This window comes from Erythranthe guttata, chromosome 9 (genome assembly GCF_056151865.1).
Source record: "Erythranthe guttata isolate IM_541 chromosome 9, IM_541, whole genome shotgun sequence".
In the NCBI taxonomy this organism is placed as follows: Eukaryota; Viridiplantae; Streptophyta; class Magnoliopsida; order Lamiales; family Phrymaceae; genus Erythranthe; species Erythranthe guttata.
In genome coordinates, this window is record NC_142541.1 from 6,254,786 (window position 1) to 6,281,111 (window position 26,326).

General features: G+C 34.8%; 1 protein-coding gene across 1 annotated transcript; it reads right to left on the reverse strand.

The window, feature by feature from the left end:
* Positions 1-23,180: 23,180 nt before the first annotated feature.
* On the reverse strand, positions 23,181-26,040 carry LOC105956271 (methyl-CpG-binding domain-containing protein 6-like). Its single transcript, XM_088822661.1, has 5 exons — positions 25,768-26,040; positions 25,387-25,470; positions 25,067-25,177; positions 24,111-24,201; positions 23,181-23,810 (listed from the first exon to the last, which is right to left on the reverse strand). Exons 2-5 carry the CDS (start codon positions 25,438-25,440, stop codon positions 23,779-23,781), a joined length of 288 nt encoding a protein of 95 aa, XP_088678787.1. The 5' UTR covers positions 25,441-25,470; positions 25,768-26,040; the 3' UTR covers positions 23,181-23,778.
* Between the last annotated feature and the right edge of the window lie 286 nt (positions 26,041-26,326).

The following is a 26,326-nucleotide window of genomic DNA, read 5'->3' on the forward strand; positions in this document are numbered from 1 at the left end:
GTATTGTTTTCTTGTGTAATTTGGAGCTTTGATATATTTATTTTGAGGAGAAAATAATGTAATATATGACAGATTCCAGGTGCTACCGAGAAGACAAAACGTTCAAGCAAAACAAACTTGTTTGGACAAATGGAAAATCCTAATTCTAAGCTTTCTCAAATCCATGGAAGTCCTTAAAACTACCAAAGTAAATGATAAAAAGGAGCCTATCAAAGATGAATCTGCAGCCACTAAGATGAAAGCGTGAAAAAACTCCAAGTGAAGTTTGAAAAGAACGTTTGCCATATGGTATCAATAGCTAACTTAAACTTGAACTTGGAGTATCTGTTTATCATTTTTAGGTGAAAAAATATGAAGCCTCATATCACGTTGGTTGAGGAAAATGCACGGATACTTTTACTGAAAAGATCCGTCGATATTTGAATTTGCCAGTTAATTAAGCACAATAAGTATTTTTTGTAGCAAACAAGAAAGATTAAATTATGACCGTTTGTTCCCCTTTAAATTGGCCATTATTTTATTTAGCTTTTTGTGCAGGATTCAGATCATGCAAGCCGCATGTGATCTAATTTCCTTACACGTGTTGTTTTAACTATGGCTATCAAATTTTATGGTATATGATTAAACAAAGTCATAGCTCATATTAAACTGTAAAATCATGACCTTATCATTCTTCGTTCAATTCATCATCGAGGCTCTAACGTCCATAGAAAAATTAAATCTTTTTGTCAATTTTGCTAAATGGCCAAAACCTGGTTGTGGGCTCGCTTCAAAACTTGCACTCTTGGAGGAGATTATTAGGTCATATATCCTCTTTTTGTCTTCAAAATAAATGTGATCGACAACATTCAACAGAAAACTTCTGATGAGGATCTTGAAAACGGGGCCATTTGGTCGAATCCATCTTAGAGATTATCACCAGCAACAGAATGAACTGGTCCAATGGACTCGAGACGGCAGTGGGAATGTCGCAACTTTTGATTTCACCGATGTGGGGGGGATTTGTTTTATTTTATTTTGATGCTTGTAGTATATATAAACAAAAGGGAAAAGTTAGAACGTCGAAGTCGTGAGCTCCATAATTTATAATTTCTTGTGTGCTATTTTTTTTAATTTTTTGTCACAATTGAAGTTTCATGCTTCATACTTTTTTTTTATGTTCTTTGTTCAGAAGTTTTATTATGAGGAGAAGTTGTACACAGTAAAATTTCTATTTACTAACATAACGCTATTATCGAAAGAGATTGCAACTCGAATTTAATTTGGACGAAATTCTAAGAATAAAGTGATATTAAGGATAAATAAACAGTATAGGTCAAAAGTGGAGGTTAATCTGCATTTTCACGTGTCTCACACGTGACTTTTCCATCCAAGCTAACGGCAATTTCAAACGGTGGACGAAAATTGTAAAAAAAACTGGTTATTTGAGGACCAATTTCGTGCTAGAAAAAATTTATCGACCAAAATCGAAAATGGTGTATAATATAGGGACGAGAGTTGTAATTATCCCCTTCCAAACCCTAATCCTATTAATCTTTTCTCTTTTTATCCCGTCTCACCCATCTTCTCTCTTGTTCCTTTTTTCGTCCACATCCTTCTTCTCTCTCACAGAAGCAAGTGGTCGGACAAAGAATTGTCGGCGCCCCATATCTTCTATGCCCTCATGGCGGCGCTCCACGAGGCCTGAACCACCACGATGCTGTTGTCGTGAGCAACAGCAGCCCCTTCACGCCATGAGAGTCGACCTATTATTGTCGTCCGAGAAGAATGAGATCAGTCTCCATGCGGGTGGAAATTAGACGGTGTTTATGTGGTGACGATGGTTGGGATGGTGATGGTGTGGTGTGACGACGGTATGGTGACAATGGAATGACAGATCTAGAGTTTCTGGTTAGATCGGGCGGGGCCGAGAAAGTCGCGCATGCTAGACCCCTAATCGACTATGTTAAGTTTTAATCGACTATGCTCAGTAGTCGATTAAAGTTAATCATTACGTTTTCGAATTCATTTTTGAACTTTTCGTTATTGATTCTCTATTTTGCCACGTGTAGTCGGACTTGGGGCATTTAGGTAATGTGTTTTTGTTTTGTCATTGTCAATCCATCATCCAATTTCTATAAATCAATACAATTTTTGTATATCTTTTGTTTTGTAAAAAAGAGCTGATTTTCATTTTGTTTTTTGTAGTTTTTTTGTTATTTATTTCGGTTGGTTATTGTTTGGATTCTTTTGTTGAATTGTGTTGGTATTGATTGAATATATTACGGTTTTTGTAGTTGTTGTTGTTACTTTTAGTAATTAATTTCATTATTCAACCACAATTTTAGTTGTTAGTTCGTTAATCAACTATTCCCTTAGTCGATTGATTCCTGACAGAGAAAATGTATTATAAAAAAATTAAAAAAAATAATAATAATGAAAAGTAATTTTTTTCAAATTAAAAAAGATATTAAAAAATTAAAAATTAAAAACAAAAATTAATTAAAAAAAAAGGGGAGGAACAAAACTGGGGATGTGTGTAGTTGGAAAAAAGATAGTGGATTATTGAGGAACAGAAAGGAGCCTGGTTTACATCAAAGAGTGAAATATGGGTTGGACAAAACTCTATTATTGAAAGTTTTTGGACGTTCTCAGAGTGCCCCATTTAATAAAGGCAAAAATCAGACCTTTGTAATTTGGAATTACCGAAAAAATCCTCATGTTAAATAAATCAACAAGGACCCTCCTATGAAAATCAGGCAAACCAAAATAGGTCCTTCACAGCTTATCATGGACACCGCGCGCAGAGTGGGCTACCGGGGGTGACTTTTTGACCTGAAAGACCAAAATACCGCTTAAATTATAATTTTAAAAAATTACAGATTCAACCCAAAATGAAGTTTTTGAAATTTTCAATTTAATTTTTCAAATTTTCAGAAGCGTCCTCTCTCCAAATTAACTCAAAATTGGAACATCAATCTCAATTTTTAATTCAATCATTAACACAACATCTTCTCCTCATCGAAAAATGTCTATCTTGACCTCATCGAAAAATGTCAATCTCGATTTCTATTTCCAAAACGGCTGGGGTCACCTCCGACAAAAACCCGAATTCCTCAACCAGCCACGAAAACCCTCAGTTTCTTTAGTGAAATTCTAAAAGAACACATGGAAGCGAGGCGCCGTTGGAGTTTGGAAGCATGCATGAAGAAGGAGATCTGGTCCAACCAATTTTTTCTCTTGTTTAAATGGTTGGGCAGCATGAAGTAGATCTCGGTGGGTGGCTCCGACGTATGCGACGGTGAATCTCTGTTGAGGTGCAAGCATAGTCCCACATCCGTTTAATATGGAAAATATCACTTCTTTATAAGGAGATAAGGAGGGGAGGAGGGGATAGCAACTCTATTTATGGGACCTTTTGGAAAAAAATCCAAGAGCAAAACCAATAGGATTTGGCCCAGATTAGACAATATCATACATATGTAGAGCTTGTGGTATACCGATGGGCCCCTAACAATCTCGGTGGTGAATCTCCAATTTGAGGTCTATAACAGAGAGGTGTTGGGCTTGGGTTTAGAGACGGGATGGTGGTTGATGGGTTTGGTATGACGGTGAAGATGATGAAAATGAGGGGTCGGGTGGGTGGCTTTTGTTTGACGGGAAAGATGAAAGAATAATGGATATGTTTGGTGAGCTTTTGGGCTTCCATATCCATTTTATTTTGGAGAAAAGATGTTTTGGGAGAAGAATTTGAAAATAAAATAAAGGTTGTTTGTATTTTGAGATGAGCCAATTTGTACTACAGCAAGTTAAATCATGTTTAAAATGTGTTGGAAAAAGGTACTCTTAAAGAAGAATTTGAAAGATAAAGTAATATTAGTTTGTATTTTAGTGAAAACAATTTACACTGTAGCAGTCAAATCATGTCTGTTAGATATAGAAATATTTGAATTATTTTTTTGGGATGTTTTTGAAAATATTTGAGAAAGATAATTTTATTTTGGGAAAATAATGAAAAGAACCTGAAAACCTAAATAAACATGAGATTGTCTAGGGTTAGATAGGGTTGTACTTCTCGGACCATAACCGGCCAATACAAATGTTCCACATAGGATTAGTACGTACCCACTAAAAAATAGTACGTTACATACATTCCAAGTAAAATTACATTAAACACCTTTTTAATTACACTGGAAATTTAATTAGAAAATTAATAATTTAAAACATAATCCATATCAATTGAAAAAAAAATATTACGATCAAATCTAATAGCTTTCCTTAAACTTTAGACCCACTTACATCAATCTCCTTAATTCATAAACAATGTTTCCTCTAAAACAAATCATCATCGATTTTTCCTTCTTTCTGGCAAAGTTCTCTGAGCAAGAAATCATCATGTGGTTCTTCTTATCGTACGGCGTAGAGAAATGTGAGACAAATCTTTTCTTCCGAACATATTGATTTTCACATGAAGATGATTGTTAATCCATTTTTATTTTGTCGGCAATTTGATCATCTGATGGTAACAGTGTTTGTATGATGTTGTAATGTATCTGCTAGAATCTAATTTTATTCAAATAAACAAGGGATGAGTAAAGACTTGTACAACAAGTCCTTATGTACCGTGAAACACAAAAGGGAAGTGTCCTTGTTTACTTTATTCTTTAATTTGTCATTAATTGTTTCTTTTATATAGGAAACTATCTTATTAATTCAAAAGAGTTATTCTTAACTTAATGACTTGTGTAGAAGTCTTGTGAAAGAAGAATTCTTTCTTTCCATATATTTCACACAGACGTGTGAAAATCAAGAGAAGGGATAATTCCTTTTTTATTTTTTTCTTATATTGTCATTAATTGGAATATTATTATTTATATGGGATCTCTCTTTTGTATTTTAATAATATATTATTAGATAGGTATCTTATAAATCTCCTACATCTCCTGTATGTATCTAACCTTAATTAGTTTGCTTATACAGGAGTCTTTCCCAGGCTATATAAAAAAGAGAAGCAGCAACAGAATATGGCGTGTCTTTTTGGAGAGAAGCATATCTCTCTTTTCTTTGTTGTTGTTGTGTGCTTTTTGGAGAGAAAAATATTTCTCTTTTCCTTGTTGTTGTTCCGGCGACTTTTTATCGGGAGAAGAGTTCAGAGAAAATGTTTTTTTTCTTCTCGTTTTTATTGCTCCATCGTGATACGTGATTTTCATAGAAAATATATCGGCTTCAAGGCTTTGTGGTGAAGACACCAAGATTCAAGGATTATCACAAGTTTGCTTCTCCTATAGAAAAAGAATATCAGTTCTTCGGGAGAGGAGCTTAAACAGATCTTGGGAGGAGATCGATCTGGCGACTGAGGGATTCAGCGTTGAAGGGAGTTCAACCGTGCGGAGCAAGGGACGTGCTACAAATTGAAGATTTATAATTCGGCGTAGTATACAAGAACGGCATCAACAAAGAGGGAGTCTTTGTATTTTGATTAAGTCCTACTATTGTATTCGTAAAACTAAAAATTAGTAAATTTTGTTTGCAGGTCCCTGAGGATGTAGGGTACAATTGTATCCGAACCACATTAAATTTGTGTCTTGTTTATTTTTGTTTTTTACGAACTGTTTCACGAACTGTTGCAACACTTGACGCAATAGTATCGACAAACTGAATCCAACAAAAATAATTTAATATGTACGAAATAAATTCTAACAATTGGCATCAAGAGACTATCACTAGATACACTTAGTGAGATTTTGGGATTTAATTTTTTTTTTTTTTTTGTGCAAATATGAATAATCATCGTGAAGGCGCATTCCTACCACCTCTCTTGGGTGAATTGAACTACTCTGATTGGAAAATAAGGATGAAGATGCTCATCAAATCTATTGATGAATGGGCCTGGTGCGCGATTCTAATTGGTTGGACACCTCCTACCTCAATGAATGAGTCACACGAGATCATTCAAACGCCAAAAGAGAAGTGGAGTAATGAAGAAGTACGAATAGCTGATTATAATTCCAAGGCAACCAATGCTATCTTGAGTTGTATCGACGACAACCAATTCAAATTGATATCAATGTTCAAATCAACAAAGGAGGCATGGGATGTTCTACAAGGGGCCTACGAAGGAACTACTCAGATAAGCGAGTGCAAAGAGACTATCGCTGAAACTGTTGCAACCGTTGGACAGACAGCTCAGGCAGAACTTAGGTATGATAAGTTGCATTCAATACCTTATAAAGTATTAACTCCGTTGAATCTTGCAGGTGATGATGGGGATTCAGAAAACAACAGCGATGATGACGTGTCAACCTTGGAAGAATTAAAGGAGTGCTATGAAAGGATGTATGAAAAATTTCTTCACGTATGCGAGTCGAATAATTTCTTAGAAAAAGAAAAGCTTGTCCTAATTGAGGGAAACAAAGAATTGAAGGTAAGAATTTCTACTCTTGAACAAAATGCTATTTCTACTAGTAGAGAAACATATAAGTTGAAGGTTAAATTTGCTCAAACCCAAGATGTTATTTCTATGTTTAATACTGGTAGGGGTAACTTTGAACCAAATTTTGAACAAAAATCAGCCAAACTATGGTCGTATAGGTATAAGGGGTAATCAACTATCTAATGATGCATTGAAACAGAAAGAGGATCCAAAAAGAAAAATCATTTTTGTTAAACAATCTACTGTTTCACAAACTGTTGCGACAGTTGCATCAACACAATCATCTCAAAGAAAAGTTTTTGTCCCTACCTGTCATTTTTGTCATGTTCCTGGTCATATACGACCCAGGTGTTTTAAGTACTTGAAAATGGTTAAAAGAATAATGGCCCGCTCACCACTTTTCGCTAAAATTGATCACACTTTTGTGTCATCTCAAAAACCCAAGATAAAGGTTGATTTGGTGAACAAAACTCAACAAAAAATATGGGTAAAGAACTCTGATCTTAATTGTTTATCTGCCATTACTTCTTTAAAATCATGTGATGATAGTACTAACTGTTCCAACAGTTCTGGTGACAAAGCTAGTTTAGGGAATAAAAAACTTGGTAATCTGAATTCTGATAATCTGTATGCGAAAAATGAGTTTATGAATCCAATTCAACATTCGAGAACTAAGCTTACTGATATTTGTCATTGTTTCTTAAGGGGCTTGGTCGAAAAGGGGGTTGTCTCAATTGATTATGCTGCAACGGAGAATGAATTAACTGATGCTTTTGCAAAAATCCTTGATGCACAGAGATTTGATTCCTTGCGAAAATCACTCGGAATTTATGTTGTTTAATCTGATGCAGTTGCATGATTTGTTGCAACAGTTTGTGTGTCCAGACTTGCAACTTTTAGTGGTAGGACACTTCATATGTTTTTGCATCTCATATAGGACCTGCATTAAGCATACTGCATATGATTGAGACAAATGTGAATTTGATACTTCGTGCACTTCTAAACTTTGTGGCGGTAGAACTTCACCAATGCCCAAAATGATTACTTAAAAGGCTCCAGCTTATTTATTTCTCTGAATAGTCTTGTCATGGTTTGATGTTTTTATAGGAAAAGTTGCTTCTTTTAATGAGTGAAAGCTACTCTTGAAATACTGTTACTAATATATATATCTGCAACAATTTGGTCAGTGAATAGTTCGAAGCTTTTTTTAGTCGAGTCAGTAAATCACGTGGCCGAAAGCTCGCTACAAGTCTCAATTAGAAAGCCCAGGGGACTACACATTGCACGGCCAATATAAATTATATAAATGGTCAGTGAATAGTTCGAAGCCTAGTTGAGTCCAGCATGTAAACCACTTGACCGAACACTCACTACAAGGCTCACCTAGAAAGCCCAGGGACTACACATTGCACGACAACCATACTCTCGTCCCTTTTAATTGCTCTGTTTTCAATGGGAAAATGCTACCATTAGACGTGTGTGTATGCTACCTAATAAGAGCATCTTTGTGTTTGACTTGGGATTATTAAGTTTATTGTTGCATTGGTAGTCGGATTTTTGGGAATTGCGTTTATCGTGAATGTGAAGATAAATCCCATATGTTTTGTTTGTCCATGCAGTATCCTATTCACATATGTCTCTTCACTCATGTTTATTTCTCATGTTTACCTCTTGTCTTGCATTAGGAATTAAAAAAAAAAAAGGGACATGATTTTTGTTTATGTGCCGGTTAAATTTATTTTTTTGTTGGATCCGGATCTATTGAGCTTACTCCTCACATTTCCACGTTTCGTATGAAGTTCGGCAAAGTCTGTAGTATTTGTTATTTAATGTCGGATTTGATATCACTGTCCTTTGATCTTCGCATTGTAATTATCGTGTGGTATTGAATTTATGAGTTTGTGATTTTGTGTGAACGTTATGTATGGTGACTCTTGTCACTTGCTTTCTAGATTCTCTCTTCGTTAGATCTTTTTGTTAAGTGTTTGAGCAGATTGCTCGACACATCGAGATCAGTAGTCCATGTTGATTTATCTATGCATGGTGATTGCCCAGAAAGGGGTATAAAAGAACAGCTACGCTGGCATGAACACAGGGGGAGTTCCGACAACTGTTGCACAGTGCATCAGACAGTTGCTGGAACAGTGCAGGAATGCAGGGGGAGTTCAGACAACTGTTGAGACAGTGCATCAGACAGTTGTTGAAATTGTGCAGAAATACAGGACAAATAACGAGCATTGTGAAGAGAAGTTGTTTCTGCTACTGCTCTCATACCAATTGTTAGAATTTATTTCGTACGGATTAAATTATTTATGTTAGATTCAGTTTTTCGTTACTGTTGCGTGAAGTGTTGCACAGTTCGTGAAACAGTTCGTAAAAAGAGAAATAAACGAGACACAGATTTAATGTGGTTCGGATACAATTGTACCCTACATCCACGGGGACCTGCAAACAAAATTTACTAATTTTTAGTTTTACGAATACAATAGTAGGACTTAATCAAAATACAAAGACTCCCTCTTTGTTGATGCCGTTCTTGTATACTACGCCGAATTATAAATCTTCAATTTGTAGCACGTCCCTTGCTCCGCACGGTTGAACTCCCTTCAACGCTGAATCCCTCAGTCGCCAGATCAATCTCCTCCCAAGATCTGTTTAAGCTCCTCTCCCGAAGAACTGATATTCTTTTTCTATAGGAGAAGCAAACTTGTGATAATCCTTGAATCTTGGTGTCTTCACCACAAAGCCTTGAAGCCGATATATTTTCTATGAAAATCACGTATCACGATGGAGCAATAAAAACGAGAAGAAAAAAAACATTTTCTCTGAACTCTTCTCCCGATAAAAAGTCGCCGGAACAGCAACAAGGAAAAGAGAAATATTTTTCTCTCCAAAAAGCACACAACAACAACAAAGAAAAGAGAGATATGCTTCTCTCCAAAAAGACACGCCATATTCTGTTGCTGCTTCTCTTTTTTATATAGCCTGGGAAAGACTCCTGTATAAGCAAACTAATTAAGGTTAGATACATACAGGAGATGTAGGAGATTTATAAGATACCTATCTAATAATATATTATTAAAATACAAAAGAGATCCCATAAAAAACATAATACTCCAATTAATGACAATATAAGGAAAAAAATAAAAAGGAATTATCCCTTCTCTTGAATCCCACACGTCTGTGTGAAATATTTGGAAAGAAAGAATTCTTCTTTCACAAGACTTCTACGCAAGTCATTAAGTTAAGAATAACTCGTTTTAATTAATAAGATAGTTTCCTACATAAAAGAAACAATTAATGAAAAATTAAAGAATTAAAGTAAACAAGGAGACTTCCCTTTTGTGTTTCACGGTACATAAGGACTTGTTGCACAAGTCTTTACTCATCCCTTGTTTATTAGAATCTAATTAGATTCTAACAATCTCCCCCTTTGTCATTGATTGATTAAAATCATTTTCTCCCCGTGAGTAAAATGCCTGAAAATGAAACAATAGAGGATAGAAGGATGCAATAAAACCAATGATCATCCTCAACATCAAAGGAACAACTCATCATCATCATCTCTTTCAGCAACAGGAGTGGCATGAACTGCTATAGCAGTAAGTGCCACAGCTAGAGCAACTGTTCCAACAGTAATGGCTTCGGCAAGTTGTTCACAACGGAGTCAGCTTCCCCTGCATGTAATTCTCCCCCTGTAGGTGGTCCTTGGGCAGCTCCTTTTGTACATGACTTCATTCTTTCCCTTTGTTTACATGGCTTGGTAGACTTGGAGGTCGACGTGGTAAATCATCCACGTGATAAAAGACTCAGCAAATAACTTCAGCATTAGCTCCTCCTTTTATATTCTTGTGAAGACCTAAACCAATTAATGACAATAAAACAATATTAAAAAGGTGAAATTCCTTCTATTTTGGAGATACACGTTCAGGTGATTAATATATGTAGAGATAATTTATTTCTTCTCAAATTATCTAATGAGATAACTAAGGAAAATATGTTCCTCATATTAATACACATCCCCATACAATTCCACATGGTGTTGTGGACTTAGAATCCCATCGAGATTCTAACAGTATCGACACCCTAACATTTCGAGACCTGTGAAGTTATATACAACCACGGTTCAACTGATACCAATCACAGTTGAACTGATTTCCATGTGGTTGTGTTTGCTCCATTATATTTTATCAGGTGACATTTCGTCTTCATAAATTGATGTAAACTTATCAATTACACTATTTTGAATATGTAACAAACTTTTTGACTCAAATTACTGTGCGAAGAAGATATTACTTTGGCATTGAAATTATAATGTGTCCTTATTTGCCCGTTTGTCGTTTATAAAACAAATATATTTGTCTTTTCACATAATTATTCTCACTAGTTAATTGCAAATACCTCCCCTATGTAATCTCTAATTGGCAAATACCCGCCTATCAAAAAAAAAAAAAACTCACCAACGCCCCCTCATGTAACCAAAGTCAATGCATCTAGACCCCTTAAGCCAAATCGTGTCTCTCATTCGCGGGCTCTGCGAATTTTTATGTTATTTCTAGTGTGAAATGTCATAGATACCCCTCTATAAATAAAAAAAATCTGACTGGTTAAATTATAAATAACTATAACTTATAGGACTGAATTGTAAATTTTAAAATTTCCAAATTTGTTAAATAAGGAACAAAAATTGATGATTTTTCAGATCTTCTTCCTCGTTCCATTCCGCCGCCCACCTCCCAACCAGGAAAAAATTCGGCATCGCCGCTGCCTTCTGGCCTATCTAGCACCACCGCCGCTCTCTGGCTCGTCTGGCACCACCCAATTCTTAGCGAGAGAGAGTTGTGTATAGGTAAGGTTTTTCTTCTCCTGCACATAATCGCCGTCGTCGCTGCCTTTGTTCAAATTGCATATATGGGCTGCCATAAGAAGAGTGAAATTGGAGGACAAATGGTACTTCCCGAAGTTGGAAAAAGAAAAATCACGGTTGTGTGTTGTGGATCTAGAAAGAAGGTGGGGCTGCAACAAAGGGTGATCTGGTGGTGGGGCAGCGGCGGCCGGCGTGGGGAGAAGAAGTGTTGAGTTGGGTGGTTGGTGGTGTGGGGTGGGGTCGAGCAGGGAAGAAGACGACTCTTTTTTTGCTGCTCCTTTCTTTTTCTTTTTTTCTTTTTAATGTAAATTAAAATTTAATAAAAACAATATAAAACATATAAAATCTAATACAACAATATATGTTTAATTTCTATTTATATTTTATAATTACAAAATTATTAATAAATATTGTTTATAAAATTGAAAATAACTACACATCAAAAAAATAATTAAAAATAATTGTGTAGTAAAATTTTGTTTAGTTAAATTAATTTCAGAGTTGAGAAAATATTAAAAAATAAATATGTAAAGTTTATATTTTATTAATTGCTGCAAAATCTCGTAGGGCATTTTTGTCATTTCACTTTTAGTCAATCCCTAAAAACATAGAGGGTGCTGTGAGTTTTGAGTTTGATTACACGAGGGGGCATTGGTGAGTTTTTTTTTTACAATGGGGTATTTGCCAATTAGAGATTACACCGGGGAGGCATTTGCAATTAGCTCTTATTCTCACAGTAAAATATATATACTGATCAACCGTGAAAGAAACAATATGCTAAACACTAGAATCGAATACAAGATTGAGATGTAAATTAAAATAAATTCAAACAAAGTTTTATTGTAAAATACCAAAATAAAATATACCCAAAAAGTATATTTTTTTCCCTTGGAGATTAAAGGCTACTGAAGTGGACAATAAGAGAAGCAAGACGATAACGGTCAAATAAATCGATGTAGAACCAGAAGGCGGTGGGCCAGTAGGTGGAGTCATGGTGGTCGCCTAGGGGTTTCAACATCCGTGGTTGGTGCACAAGCATCCGGCTGAGGAGTTGCCGACGAGGGAGTGATGGGGGTGGTCGCCGATGGATTTGCCCCGCCACTGGCCAACGAGTCTACTACAGTTACAATTTAATTTCTGCCTGAATTGGCCGAGAGTGCAGATATAGTGGTGGTCCTCGGTGCCTTATAAGCACCTCGAGGATTGATAATGGCACTTATCTGATAACACCATAAAATTAATAACACCTCATTTCAAATGAAATAAATCATAACCAAAGCATAGGGTAATGATACACAACATCAACAAGAAAAGTTTTATGAATTAATGAACAAACATGGACCTCGTAATCTTATTAGATGATTTCATATTCTTATCATACCATAAAAGATGAAATAAGAGTACATCAGAAGATTCAACATGATATACAATACCAACGAAAAGATTCGACTAATAATGATTAATAAAGCCTATTCCCTTGTTATTTTCTTCGTGCTACAAATGAATGAAACCACCAAAATATACCTGACTAATTCGACATTCCTGGAGCTTTAGCAATAGCCACAAGCTAAGAAAAAACCTCTTTATTTTTAAGAAATTTCTTTGTGTTCTTCATCTTCGTCAGAAGAGTCGCCGCCGCCGACCGGCAACACCGCTATCTGCATAAGATTGGCTGGGATGGAGAGAAGTGGTTGCGTTCTTGTAATTTTGTTAATTGATTATGATTATTGTAATATTTGTTTAATGGATATTTTACATTTTTTGGTTGAGTTTGTAACGTTAATTAGGTAATTTATATAACTGTACAATGTGTGTATGATGGTGTATGATCTGTTTTTACTGGGTTCCTACTTTTATTTTAAAAAACCCAGTATCGTACTAGACTGTACTAGGTCATACAAAAAAAATCAACGGATGAGATTAACTGATACGCGTTTTCCTCACGTATAAATTACCGCAAGTATACAATATAGCATTTTGTGGTTCCGGATATCGATCCACAGGGACCTTGTAGATTCACATGTTAAGTAGTGTAATTATATTATCTAGCCGATCGTAAATAATTGGAATGGTGATAAACCCTAGTTTAAAAGCATGCAAGAACGTAAACATGCAAGTATAGAATGTACGTAAATAAAATAGCGACAACTCAACACGGGAGGGCTTCAATTTAAAAGGGACTTCTAGGGCCAAATCCACCTATGTATAATCAACAACGATCTACAAATTCGTTATCTAAAGTCTCATTCCTATTCGTTAACCCAGACGTTAAAGTACTCTAACCCCCGTCTCCAATGTAGTTAGAGTCTACCCACAGGTCCGACGTCTCCGTTCAGAACCTCCTATTAAGAGAGCATTTAGGTCAAGTCCTTAAGGGATATCCGAAGTGGATCGCGTCTAGTTTCCACAGCCCGAGCTATGTTTTCCTAACTTCAAACAATAAATCCTCTCTCGAGTTCATTCCTATTTAATATCAATCCAAGAGCTGATCAGACACTCAGAAGCATTTAATACCGGAAAACATAAACGAAACCAAAACACGATAAATAGATAACAGAAATGACGATCGAAATCAATATATACAAGGTTTCATTACCCTAGAAGAAAATGTTCTTAGTTCATAACAAACATAATGTAAAAAGAATGTACACAAGAAATGAAGAACAAATCGTAAAGAAATTGCGTAAGAAAAACCCAAGTCGAAACCCCCATTGATGATTCCCTTGAAGGACTGTCGAAAACCGTAAAAAAGTCGAAGTAGCATAAAGAATGAAGGGCCTTTGTATTTATAGTGAAATGCAAAGCTTCCTCAAGAAGCTTTGCAAAATAACTATCTTTCTCAAAAGTCTTGCCCAGATCGCAATCTGGGTTGGCTGGATCGCGATCTGGCTGCCTCGGGGAACTGCCTACCGCCATGCCAGATCCCATCCGGATATGTGTATCGCGATCTGGATCTTGATCAAAAAGTCTTATGTGAACACCCCCAGATTGCGATCCAGAATGTCAGATTGCGATCTGGGTCTTGATCCTTCAGTGACAACCCCCAGATCGCGATACGCAGTTCCTAAATCGCGATCTAGGTCTTCTTGGCCCCAAAATTGGCTTGAAAATTCGGTTTCGCTTTCAAATGGCTTCGACTCAGCAAAAATATCTAATAACACCTAGAAATAGAAATAAAACAAGAAACGCTATAATATATACAAATAAAGCCGAAACTCGGACGAACGAAGACCAAAACTCGAAGATTTGATAAGCAAAAATCGTGCAAAACGAACACTTATCATCAACAAATACTAATTTTGTACACACTAGATTAAATATCTTACGGTCCGAGAAGTACAACCCTCTCGGACCTTAGACAACCCCAACAAACATAGCTTATTTTCTCTCTTTTTTTTTTCTTTTTCTTTTCACTTTTTTTTTTTGGTTGGGATATTCCTGCATTATTTTTAACTATGCATAATTTTGTCATTTCACCTAAATAAAATATAGAATAAGAGGCAATGTGCTTTTTAAAGAATACATTGGGTGATTCTTGCTATTTTTTTCAATACAATGGTTTTTGTGGCTATTCGAAATTACACACGGATTATGTGCAAATAAATCAATTAATAAAACATCTTGAGAAATATAAAAGAAAAAACATAAAGTAATATATAGAGAAAATCACCACATACGTGCAACACATGTGCACCTTGCTAGTATATACAAATATACAAATCTTGTGGATATATATGGTGCTTCTCTTAATACCTAGAATTAATTAACTATCGAAATTTTAAACATAACTAAAGGTCCTGGGTTCTAATTACCACCATTTAGACCAAAAAAAAAAAAAAAAAAATTCATATCTACATTACATGCATAATGCTGCTTCAACTATTGAAGTTTGGAGATAAACATGAAACTGAAGCTACTCAGATCATTAAGTCAAATAATCGAAGCTTGAATGGCCTTGCCAGCTTTTCCTAGATTGACGTTATTAATTGCGAATTTTGCAATTTATTGAATGAGAGTGGAGGTATGCTCGATTGTACTTTTATTATTTGTTGTGATCGAGTTCCTTCATTATTAATTAAAAAAAAATCTACAGATCTTGTATATATATCTATACATGTGCCGATTTATTTTCATTAATTAATTTCCATTGCGATTGTTATGAGGCCAATTCAGGGGACTGGACGGGCAGAACGGGAGCCCCAAATGCTTGTGTCTTATTGGCGCAAAATATTTCGGGGTATGCAGATATTGAACGGAGTAACAGACGACTCAACTCCAACATAATAGCTTTGATATAGCTAGCTAGCCCTTTTAGGTACGTGAATATTTCCTAGATGTTCTTCGGATACATTTACAGTTATTGCTTATGTGAACATTGTAGCTAAATAACCCCAACGCATTACATGAGGCAAGTATTGTAATTGTATAATTGGTGGTAGAGTACCATGTACCGATTATGTTGTACCGAAAGTAACGGTACATCGAACATTGGCATACCGCAATGTTTGGTAAGGCAATAGTATTAAATTATTCAATACCATAAGATATGATCGGTACGGAGTACTGCGCCAAATATTCGGCAACCGTACAGAATCCACCCCTAAGTGATACTCATACACATACTCGAGAGAAATACATATTTTATCAAAATGTTTTGGATTTTTTATGCCTTTGAATGTAGAAATATTATTGCGATTTCTGACACACTAATAAACATATAACAATTAATATAGCGTAAATTACCTTGTCTTCGTATCCAGTAAATTTTTCAGTCAACGGCCTTTTGTTTACTCGTTTCACCCATCCTTCGGGCATCCACGAGTCGTCATCTACTTCTCTTTTGTTGATTGGCTTCTGCACAATTAACTAATATTAAAATTTCAAAAAGTGAAGCCTCCATTCATAGTTAACAGGTCATTGTTTCCATGTCCAAATCTCTAATTCTATTCAATTGCCGCAAGCAAGAATTAATTAATTTAATACAATGTAGATAGCAGGATACATACGCGACAAAATGACCCTTGCATGCAAGGATAAAATAGCTACAAAGGAAGGCATACCTTTGTTGCACCACCTAATTTCGCTTTTTTCTACTTCGAAGGTCCACAAGGCATCACAGAACCTTCTCCGACTTGTTCTCGCTCCATGTTCTCTTCCCAATTAAGTTGAAAGTACAAAAGTTGATAAAAATTATGCAAAACCATATATCAAAATCTATGGTAACAGCATGATAAAGTCCATGATGCAACAAATAAATAAAAAGATTCCACAAAATTATATATATATATATATATATATATATATATATATATATATATATATATATGTGTGTGTGTGTGTGTGTGTGTGTGTGTGTGTGTGTGTGTGTGTGTGTGTGTGTGTATACACATCTAGATCATCTAGTTTACCTCTCGAGGTTTATTTGCTCCGGAGAAGGCATACCTTTGTTGCACCACCCAATTTCGTTTTTTTCTGCTTCGAAGGTCCACAACGCATCACAGAACCTTGTCCGACTTGTTCTCGCTCCATGTTCTCTTCCCAATTAAGTTGAAAATACAAAAGTTGATAAAAATTATGCAAAACCATATATCAAAATCTAGGGTAACAGCATGATAAAGTCCATGATGCAAAAAATAAATAAAAAGATTTCACAAAATTATATATATATATATATATATATATATATATATATATACACATCTAGATCATCTACTTTACCTCTCGAGGTTGATTTGCTGCGGAAATTCGCAAAACCAGCGAGGGTTGTTGAAGCAGCTGAGGGTTAGGCACATAAAAATAAATCAGCAGGTGTGCAAAAGGACAGCAAAATCTGTTTCTTATATAACCGAAATTATAAAAAAAAAGAGCATTTTGGGTGCACAAAAAGTATAAATTAGGAAGATATTTCTACACACGTAAAATTGGTAGAGTTAGTAAAGCAATAAATAGATGCATGAATTCTACTTTTACGCATCTAGTCGATACAAGGAAAGTTATTCCTATGCAATGTCAATCTAGTAATATTCTTAAATTCAATGACAAAGCTAATTCACCTCTTTATTCTAACAAAAAACTTACTTCCTCAAACATGAGCACCCTTCAACATAATTTTCCATAAGAAAGAAAATGAACATTAAAAGCCATACAATGAAATGATTCAACGCCAATATATACCTGTGGCCGTAGTATTTTTACTGTTGCTCTATGTATTTTAGAGCTTTAACTTTTGACTGGAATGCTCTTGAAACACCTGATGCGTAGTATTTCTGCATAAAAACAAAAACATCAATTTATCATTTACTTTCCATGTTGCACATCAATTATATTGATGATATATTGTTGGGTAGCCATTTACTTTTTAGTACCCCTCTTAGTTTGGAAAGAAATTAATTCCTTTCAGTGGAACCTCATTACACTAGCTATACCTACTAAAATAAGGAGACGTGGAAAAAATAAAACAAGACAAAACAATGAAAAGTGAAGGCTAAGAGATTATGCAATGTTGCCATCGCTATAATATACCAGCCACAAATTACCGAAAAATAACCAAAAAAATGGTTACCATAATATTCGGTACGGAATTACTACCGTACCGCTATCATACAGTACGATAGTGGTATTGTATTTTCAATACCACGGTAATACTGTACCATACTATAATTCATATATTTTTATGGGGTTTTTGTGCATAAGTCCCCAACCAAGCATCTATATTATTCTAGGTTTAGGGGTTATATCTCTTTCACTAATAAGCCCATCCCTTTAATATTTATTATAAATAAAGGAAACATTCATGTATATGCCAATATTACTCTCAACCCTTTATACACAATTCTTAATTGTAACCCCAATGTAATCAATTTTGTCCACAAAAATCCGATTTTGACCACAAAAATTCAATTTTGACCTTTTTTTGGAGCATACTTTAATATGCTCCAATTTCATCCTCAAAATTGAATAATTTGTGAAATTTGGGGTCAAATTGAGGTTAAATTAAGTTAAGGATGAACTTGGAGCATATTAAAGTATGAGGGGTTATTTTAGTCTTTTACAAAAATCTGGACCATGTGTGGACTTATTGGTAAAGGAGTTTTTTGTCTGGATCTCTTTACGAATAAGTACCCATTGATGGGCTTATTTGCAATGACCCCGATTTTTATTTATTTAACATACATTTTGCTTTCTATTAGATAACAATTAATATATATTACATCATGTTCATATACTTAAACTAGATCACAATTGAAAAGTCAAATCATATTTTACATTTAATTTCGATTCTCCTTGCTCTCATCCCATATATATATATAGTAGAGTTCATCATTTGTACCAACTTATTCTATAACTCTTATTCTATCATGGCTGTTGTGAATCAACTTTTCAGTTCTCATCATTTAATCTAGTTACTGTAATTTAAGTATCAACATTTTACCATGTTACAATTTATTTGATTTCTTTAAAGTAATAGTCATATTCTAAAACAGTTTCAATCTCGTATTGTATTCTTGTGTAATTTTGAGGTTTGATATATTTATTTTGAGGAGAAAATAATGTAATATATGACAGATTCCAGGTGCTACCGAGAAGACAAAACGTTCAAGCAAAACAAACTTGTTTGGACAAATGGAAAATCCTAATTCTAAGCTTTCTCAAATCCATGGAAGTCCTTAAAACTACCAAAGTAAATGATAAAAAGGAGCCTATCAAAGATGAATCTGCAGCCACTAAGATGAAAGCGTGAAAAAACTCCAAGTGAAGTTTGAAAAGAACGTTTGCCATATGGTATCAATAGCTAACTTAAACTTGAACTTGGAGTATCTGTTTGTCATTTATAGGTGACAAGATATGAAGCCTCATATCACGTTGGTTGAGGAAAATGCACGGATACTTTTACTTAAAAGATCCCTCGATATTTAAATTTGCCAGTTAATTAAGCACAATAAGTATTTTTTGTAGCAAACAAGAAAGATTAAATTCTGACCGTTTGTTCCCCTTTAAATTGGCCATTATCTTATTTAGCTTTTTGTGCAGGATTTAGATCATGCAAGCAGCATGTGATCTAATTTCCTTACACGTGTTGTTTTAACTTGGCTATCAAATTTTATGCTATATGATAAAACAAAGTCATAGCTCACGTTGAACTGTAAAATCATGCCATTATCATTCTTCGTTCAATTCATCATCGAAGGCTCTAACCTCCATAAAAAGGTAACTTTTTTTCTCAATTTTGCTAAATGGCCAAAACCTAACTGTGGGCTCGCTTCAAAACTTGCACTCTTGGAGGAGATTATTAGGTATATATCCTCTTTTTGTCTTCAAAATAAATGTGATCGACAACATTCAGTAGAAAACTTCTTATAAGGATCTTGAAAACGGGGCCATTTGGTCGAATCCATCTTAGAGATTATCACCAGCAACAGAATGAACTGGTCCAATGGACTCGAGACGGCAGTGGGAATGTCGCAACTTTTCATTTCACCGATGTGGGGGGATTTGTTTTATTTTATTTTGATGCTTGTAGTATACATAAACAAAAGGGAAAAGTTAGAACGTCGAAGTCGTGAGCTCCATAATTTATAATTTCTTGTGTGCTATTTTTTTTAATTTCATGCTTCATACTTTTTATTTTCCATGTTCTTTGTTCAGAAGTTTTACTCTGAGGAGAAGTTGTACAGAGTAAAATGTCTATTTACTAACATAATGCTATTATCGATAGAGATTGCAACTCGAATTTAATTTGGACGAAATTCTAAGAATAAAGTGATATTAAGGATAAATAAACAGTATAGGTAAAAAGAAGAGGTTAATGTGCATTTTCACGTGCCTCACACGTGACTTTTCCATCCAAACTAACGGCAATTTCAAACGGTGGACGGAAATTGTAAAAAAAACTAATTATTTGAGGACCAATTTCGTGCTAGAAAAAATTTATCGACCAAAATCGAAAATGGTGTATAATATAGGGACGAGAGTTGTAATTATCCCCTTCCAAACCCTAATCCTATTAATCTTTTCTCTTTTTTTCCCGTCTCACCCATCTTCTCTCATGTCCTTTCTTTTTCTATTTTTTCTCTTCTTCCTTTTTTCGTCCAAATCCTTCTTCTCTCTCACAGAAGCAAGTGGTCGGACAAAGAATTTTCGGCGCCCCATATCTTGTATGCCCTCATGGCGGTGCTCCACGAGGCCTAAACCAAAACGATCCTGCTGTCGTGAGCAACAGCAGCCCCTTCTCGCCATGAGCGTCGATCTATTATTGTCGTCCGAGAAGAATGAGATCAGTCTCCATGCGGGTGGAAATTAGACGGTGTTTTTGTGGTGACGATGGTGGGGATGGTGATGGTGTTGTGTGACGACGGTATGGTGACAATGGAAAGACAGATCTAGAGTTTTTTGTTAGATCCGGCGGGGCGGAGAAAGTCGCGCATGCTAGACCCCTAATCGACTATGTTAAGTTTTAATCGACTATGCTTAGTAGTCGATTAAGGTTTAATCGACTGTGATCAGTAGTAGATTAAAGTTAATCATTACGTTTTTTAATTCATTTTTGAAATTTTGGTTATTGATTCCCGATTTTGCCACGTGTAGTCGAACTTGGGGCCTTTAGGTCATGTGTTTTTGTTCTGTCATTGTCAATCCATCATCCAATTTCTATAAATCAATACAATTTTTGTATATCTTTTGTTTTGTAAAAAAATAGCTGATTTTTATTTTCTTTTTTGTAGTTGTTTTTGTTATTTGTTTCGGTTGGTTATTGTTTGGATTCTTTTGTTGAATCGTGTTGGTTTTGATTGAATATATTATGGTTGTTGTTGTTGTTACTTTTAGTAATTAATTTCATTATTCAACCACAATTTTAGTTGTTAGTTCGTTAATCAACTATTCCCTTAGTCGATTGATTTCTGACAGAGAAAAAGTATTACAAAAAATTTAAAAACAATAATAATAATAAAAATTTATTTTTTTTAAATTAAAAAAGATATTAAAAAATTAAAAATTAAAAACAAAAATTAATTAAAAAAAAGGGGGGAACAAAACTGGGGATGTCTGTAGTTGGAAAAAAAGATAGTGGATTATTAAGGAACGGAAAGGAGCCTGGGTTTACATCAAAGAGTGAAATATGAGTTGGACATCTCCCTATTAATGAAATTTTTTAGAGGTTCTCAAAGTGCCCCATTTAATAAAGGCAAAAATCAACCCTTTGTAATTTGGAATTACCGAAAACATCCTCATGTTCAATAAATCAACAAGGACCCTCCTATGAAAATCAGTCAAATTAAATAAGGTCCTTGACAGCTTATCGTGGACACCGCGCACAGAGTGGGCTACCGGGGGTGACTTTTTGACCCGAAAGACCAAAATACCCTTTAAATTATGATTTTAAAAAATTACAGATTCAACCAAAAATGAAGTTTTTGAAATTTTCAATTCAAGTTTTCACATTTTCAGAAACACCCTCTCTCTAAATCAACTCAAAATTGGAACATCATTCTCAAATTTTAATTCAATCCTTAACACACCATCTTCTCCTCATCGAATAATGTCTATCTTGACCTCATCGAAAAATGTCAATCTCATTTTCTATTCCCAAAACGGCTTGGGTGACCTCCGACCAAAACTCGAATTCCTCAACCAGCCACGAAAACCCTCAGTTTCTTTAGTGAAATTCTAAAAGAACCCATGGCACCGAGGCGGCGTTGGAGTTTGGAAGCAGGCATGAAGAAGGAGATATGGTCCAGCCAATTTTTTTCTCTTGTTCAAAGCTTGGCAGCACGAAGTAGATCTAGGTGGGTGGCTCCGACGTATGCGACGGTGAATCTCTGTTGAGGTGCTAGCATAGTCCCACGTCGGTTTAATATGGGAAATATAACTTCTTTATAAGGAGTGGATAACAACTCTATTTATGGAAATGGGACTTTTTGGAAAAAAAACTCAAGAGCAAAACCAATTGGGTTTGGCCCAGATTAGACAATATCATACATATGTAGAGCTTGTGGTATCCCGGTGGGCCCCTAACAATCTCGGCGGTGAATCTCCAATATGAGGTTTTTAACAGAGAGGTGTTGGGTTTGGGTTTAGAGACGGGATGGAGGTGGATGGGTTTGATTTGACGGTGAAGATGATGAACGTGGGGGGTCGGGTGGGTGGCTTTGGTTTGACAGGAAAGATGAAAGAATACTGGATATGTTTGGTGAGCTTTTGGGCATGCATTTCCATTTTATTCTGGAGAAAAGATGTTTTTGGAGAAGAATTTGAAAAAAAAAAAAAAAAAACTTGTTTGTGTTTTGAGATGAGACAATTTGTACTGTAGTTAAATCATGTTTAAAATGTATTGGAGAAAGAAATTTAGAGAAAAGAATTTGAAGGATAAAGTAATTTTAGTTTGTATTTTAGTGAAGATAATTTTCACTTAACAGTCAAATCATATCTGTTAGATAGAGAAATATTTGAATTATTTTTTGGAGAAATTTTTGAAAATATTTGAAAAGACAATTTTATTGTGGGAAAATAATGTAAAGAATTTCAAAACCTAAACAAAAATAGCTTATTTTCTCTCTTTTTCACTTTTTTTTTTTTTTGTTTTCACTTTTTTTTTTTATTTTTTGGGTTGGGATATTCTTGCATTATTTGTAACTATAGATAATTTTTTCATTTCACCTAACTACCTAAGTCAACAGTAAAATATCAAATAAGGGGAAATGTGTTTTTTAAAGAATAACATTGGGTGATTCTTGCTATCAATACAATGGTTTTTGTGGCCAATCGAAATTACACATGGATTTTGTACAAATAACTCAAGTAATAAAACATCTTGAGGAATATAAAAGAAAAAACATAAAATAATATATAGAGAAAATCACCACGCACGTGCAACGCACGTGCAACGCACGTGCACCTTGCTAGTATATACAAATATACAAATCTGGTGGATATATATGGTGCTTCTCTTAATACCTAAAATTCACTAATTATCGAAATATTAAACATAACTAAAGGTATTGAGTTCTAATTGCCACCATTGAGACCAAAATAATTACAAAAATCCATATCTACATTACACGAAACTATTGAACTTTGGAGATAAACATGAAACTAAAGCTACTCAGATCATTAAGTCAAATAACCCAAGCTTGAATGGCCTTGCCAGCTTTTCCTAGGTTGACGTTATTAATTGCGATGAGATGATAAAGGAAAAAAAAGGAATAAAAAGATTTAAAGATGGAGAAAACCAATCAAGAAAGCAAGACAAATACCAAACACAGCCTACTACATGATTCCAGAAAAGCAAAAAGACCGAGGAAGTAAGCAAAATCGACGGCAACTAACTTTGTTCGAAACAAATTTAAAAGGAGTTTTTTGCCTGAAAGAGAAACTAATAAGCTTTTCAATCAACGGAGAATGATAGAAGTCTTGCTTACTGTTTCGGTTCTTGCATATAGTATACAATGTATTCTATCCTCATCATCAAATCTAATGTTACGCCTCAGATAATTAGCCAACCTCAATCTGCAGCCCCTCCAAGTATTTTCAGACCTGATATATATGACCAACTCAATAAATGAGTAATAACATAAGACAACAAGGTACATATACATATATACACACCCAAATTAATCTAGTCCACTTCTCATTCTATTAATGTAAGCTTGTAGCACAGATTTTATTAATGTCAATCGAGTAATATTTGTAAATTCTATGACAAAGGTAATTCACCTCTATATTCTAACAAAAAACTTACTTCCTCAAATATAAGCACACTTCAACATAGTTTTCCATAATAAAGAAAATGACATTAAAAGCCGTACAAAGAAATGATTAAATGCCAATATATACCTGTGGCCGTAGTATTTTGTAGTTGCTCTATGTATTTCAGAGCTTTAACTTTTGACCGGAATGCTCTTGAAACACCCGGTGCGTAGTATCTCTGCATAAAAAAACAAAACATCAATTCTTCATTTACTTTCCATGTTGCACATCAATTGATGATTTATCGTTGGTTAGCCATTTAGTTTTTGGTACCCCTCTTAGTTTGGAAAGAAATTAATTCCTTTCAATGTAACTCTTTACAGTAGTAGCTATACCTACTAAAACAAGGAGACGTGGAAAAACTAAAACAAGACAACAACGAAAAGTGAAGGCTAAGAGTATATATATACATATATTTAGTTGCAGAGTTCATCATTTGTACCAACTTATTCTATAACTCTCATTCTATCATGGCTGTTGTGAATCAACTTTTCAGTTCTCATCATTTAATCTAGGTACTGTAATTTAAGTATCAACATTTTACCTATGTTACAATTTATTTGATTTCTTTAAAGTAATAGTCATATTTTAAAACAGTTTCAATCTCGTATTGTTTTCTTGTGTAATTTTGAGGTATATTTATTTTTAAGAAGTGAAAAATATAATTTTCTCTCACATTTTTAGTTTAAATCACTCTAAGCCCACCTATAATGAATTAATGGTAGAGTACCATGTACCAATTATGCCGTACCAAAGTAACGGTACACCGAAAATTGGCATACCGCAATTTTTGGTGAGGTAATAGTATTCAATTATTTAATACCATAAGATATTTTCTCTTATTTTTGGTGAGGTATGCATTACTGTGCCAAATATTCGGCAACCATACAGAATCCACCCCTAAATGATACTCATACACATACTTGAGAGATATACATATTTTATCAAAATGTTTTGGAGTTTTTATGCGTTTGAATGTAGAAAAGTTAATGCAATTCCCGACAAACTAATAAACATATAACAATTAGTATACCCTAAATTACCTTGTCTTCGTACCCGGGAAATTTTCCAGTCAACAGCCTTTTGTTTACTCGCTTCACCCATCCTTCGGGCATCCACGAGTCGTCATCCACTTCTGTTTTCTTGGTTGGCTTCTGCACAAAATATTAGATAAAATTAATACTTCAAAAAGTAAAGCCTCCATTCACAGTTGACAGGTCATTGTTTCCATGTTCAAATCTCTAATTCTATTCAATCGCCGCAAGCAAGAATTAATTAATTTAATACAACGTAGACAGCAGATATATACGCGATAAAATCACGCTTGCATGCACGGATAAAATAGCTACAACAGAAGGCATACCTTTGTTGCACCATCTAATTTTGCTTTTTTCTGCTTCGAAGGTCCACAAGGCATCGCAGAACCTTCTCCGACTCGTTCTCGCTCCTAAATAAGTTGAAAGTACAAAAGTTGATTAAAACTTTGCAAAACCATATATCAAAATCTATGGTAAAAGCATGATAAAGTCCATGATGCAGCAAATAAATAACAAGATTCCACAAAATATATATAGATATATACATATACATATAAACATATACATATACACATAGATATACATATATATACATACATATATATACACATATATATACATATATGTGTGTGTGTGTGTGTATATATATATAGATAGATAGATATATCATTGGGTTCTGAGGCTTGGAACTAGCTCATCTACTTTACCTCGAGAGGTTGATTTGCTGCGGAAATTCACAAAACCAGCGCGGGTTGTTGAAGCAGCTGAGGGTTAGGCATAGGCTACTGCAAATGGAGCTATAATTACTTCATATGTCCAGAAGAGTGATTTAATATCATCTTCTTCTTCTCCAAAAGGTGCCTCTGCCGATGGTTGAGGCGATGACACGTCATCTGCGATTGACTCCGGCCATGACAAGGCGATCGCATCAGCCAAGCACTCTGGCTCTTTGAACACAATAGTGGAGCAAGGCTCGCTGTTTTCAGACAAAGATTTAGGTTTTTTTATTTTTGTTTTTTTTTTCCTACTGGTGCAGGTGCAGGATAGATATATAGCGGTAGAAATACACATCTGTCATCGGGAATAGATGGAAACTGCATTAATTAGTCCACATCAGGAAATTTTTTTATAAATTTGAAATGGCTCCATTCATCATTTAGAACTCATTTGAAATTTTACCGAAAAGGGAGAAGTGAATCAGCTAAACAAGATTCAGCATTTAAATGTTGAATTCAAATTAGTTTTCTGTTTAAAGACAAACATTAA

Excerpts from the sequence above, each read along its gene's own strand:
- LOC105956271 (XM_088822661.1), bottom strand. The coding sequence starts at position 25,440 with ATGCCTTGTGGACCTTCGAAGCAGAAAAAAGCAAAATTAGATGGTGCA. Across the intron at positions 24,202-25,066 it reads TTCCCGGGTACGAAGACAAG|AGATACTACGCACCGGGTGT; the intron begins GTAATTTAGGGT and ends TTTTTTATGCAG. Across the intron at positions 23,811-24,110 it reads ACAAAATACTACGGCCACAG|GTCTGAAAATACTTGGAGGG; the intron begins GTATATATTGGC and ends CATATATATCAG.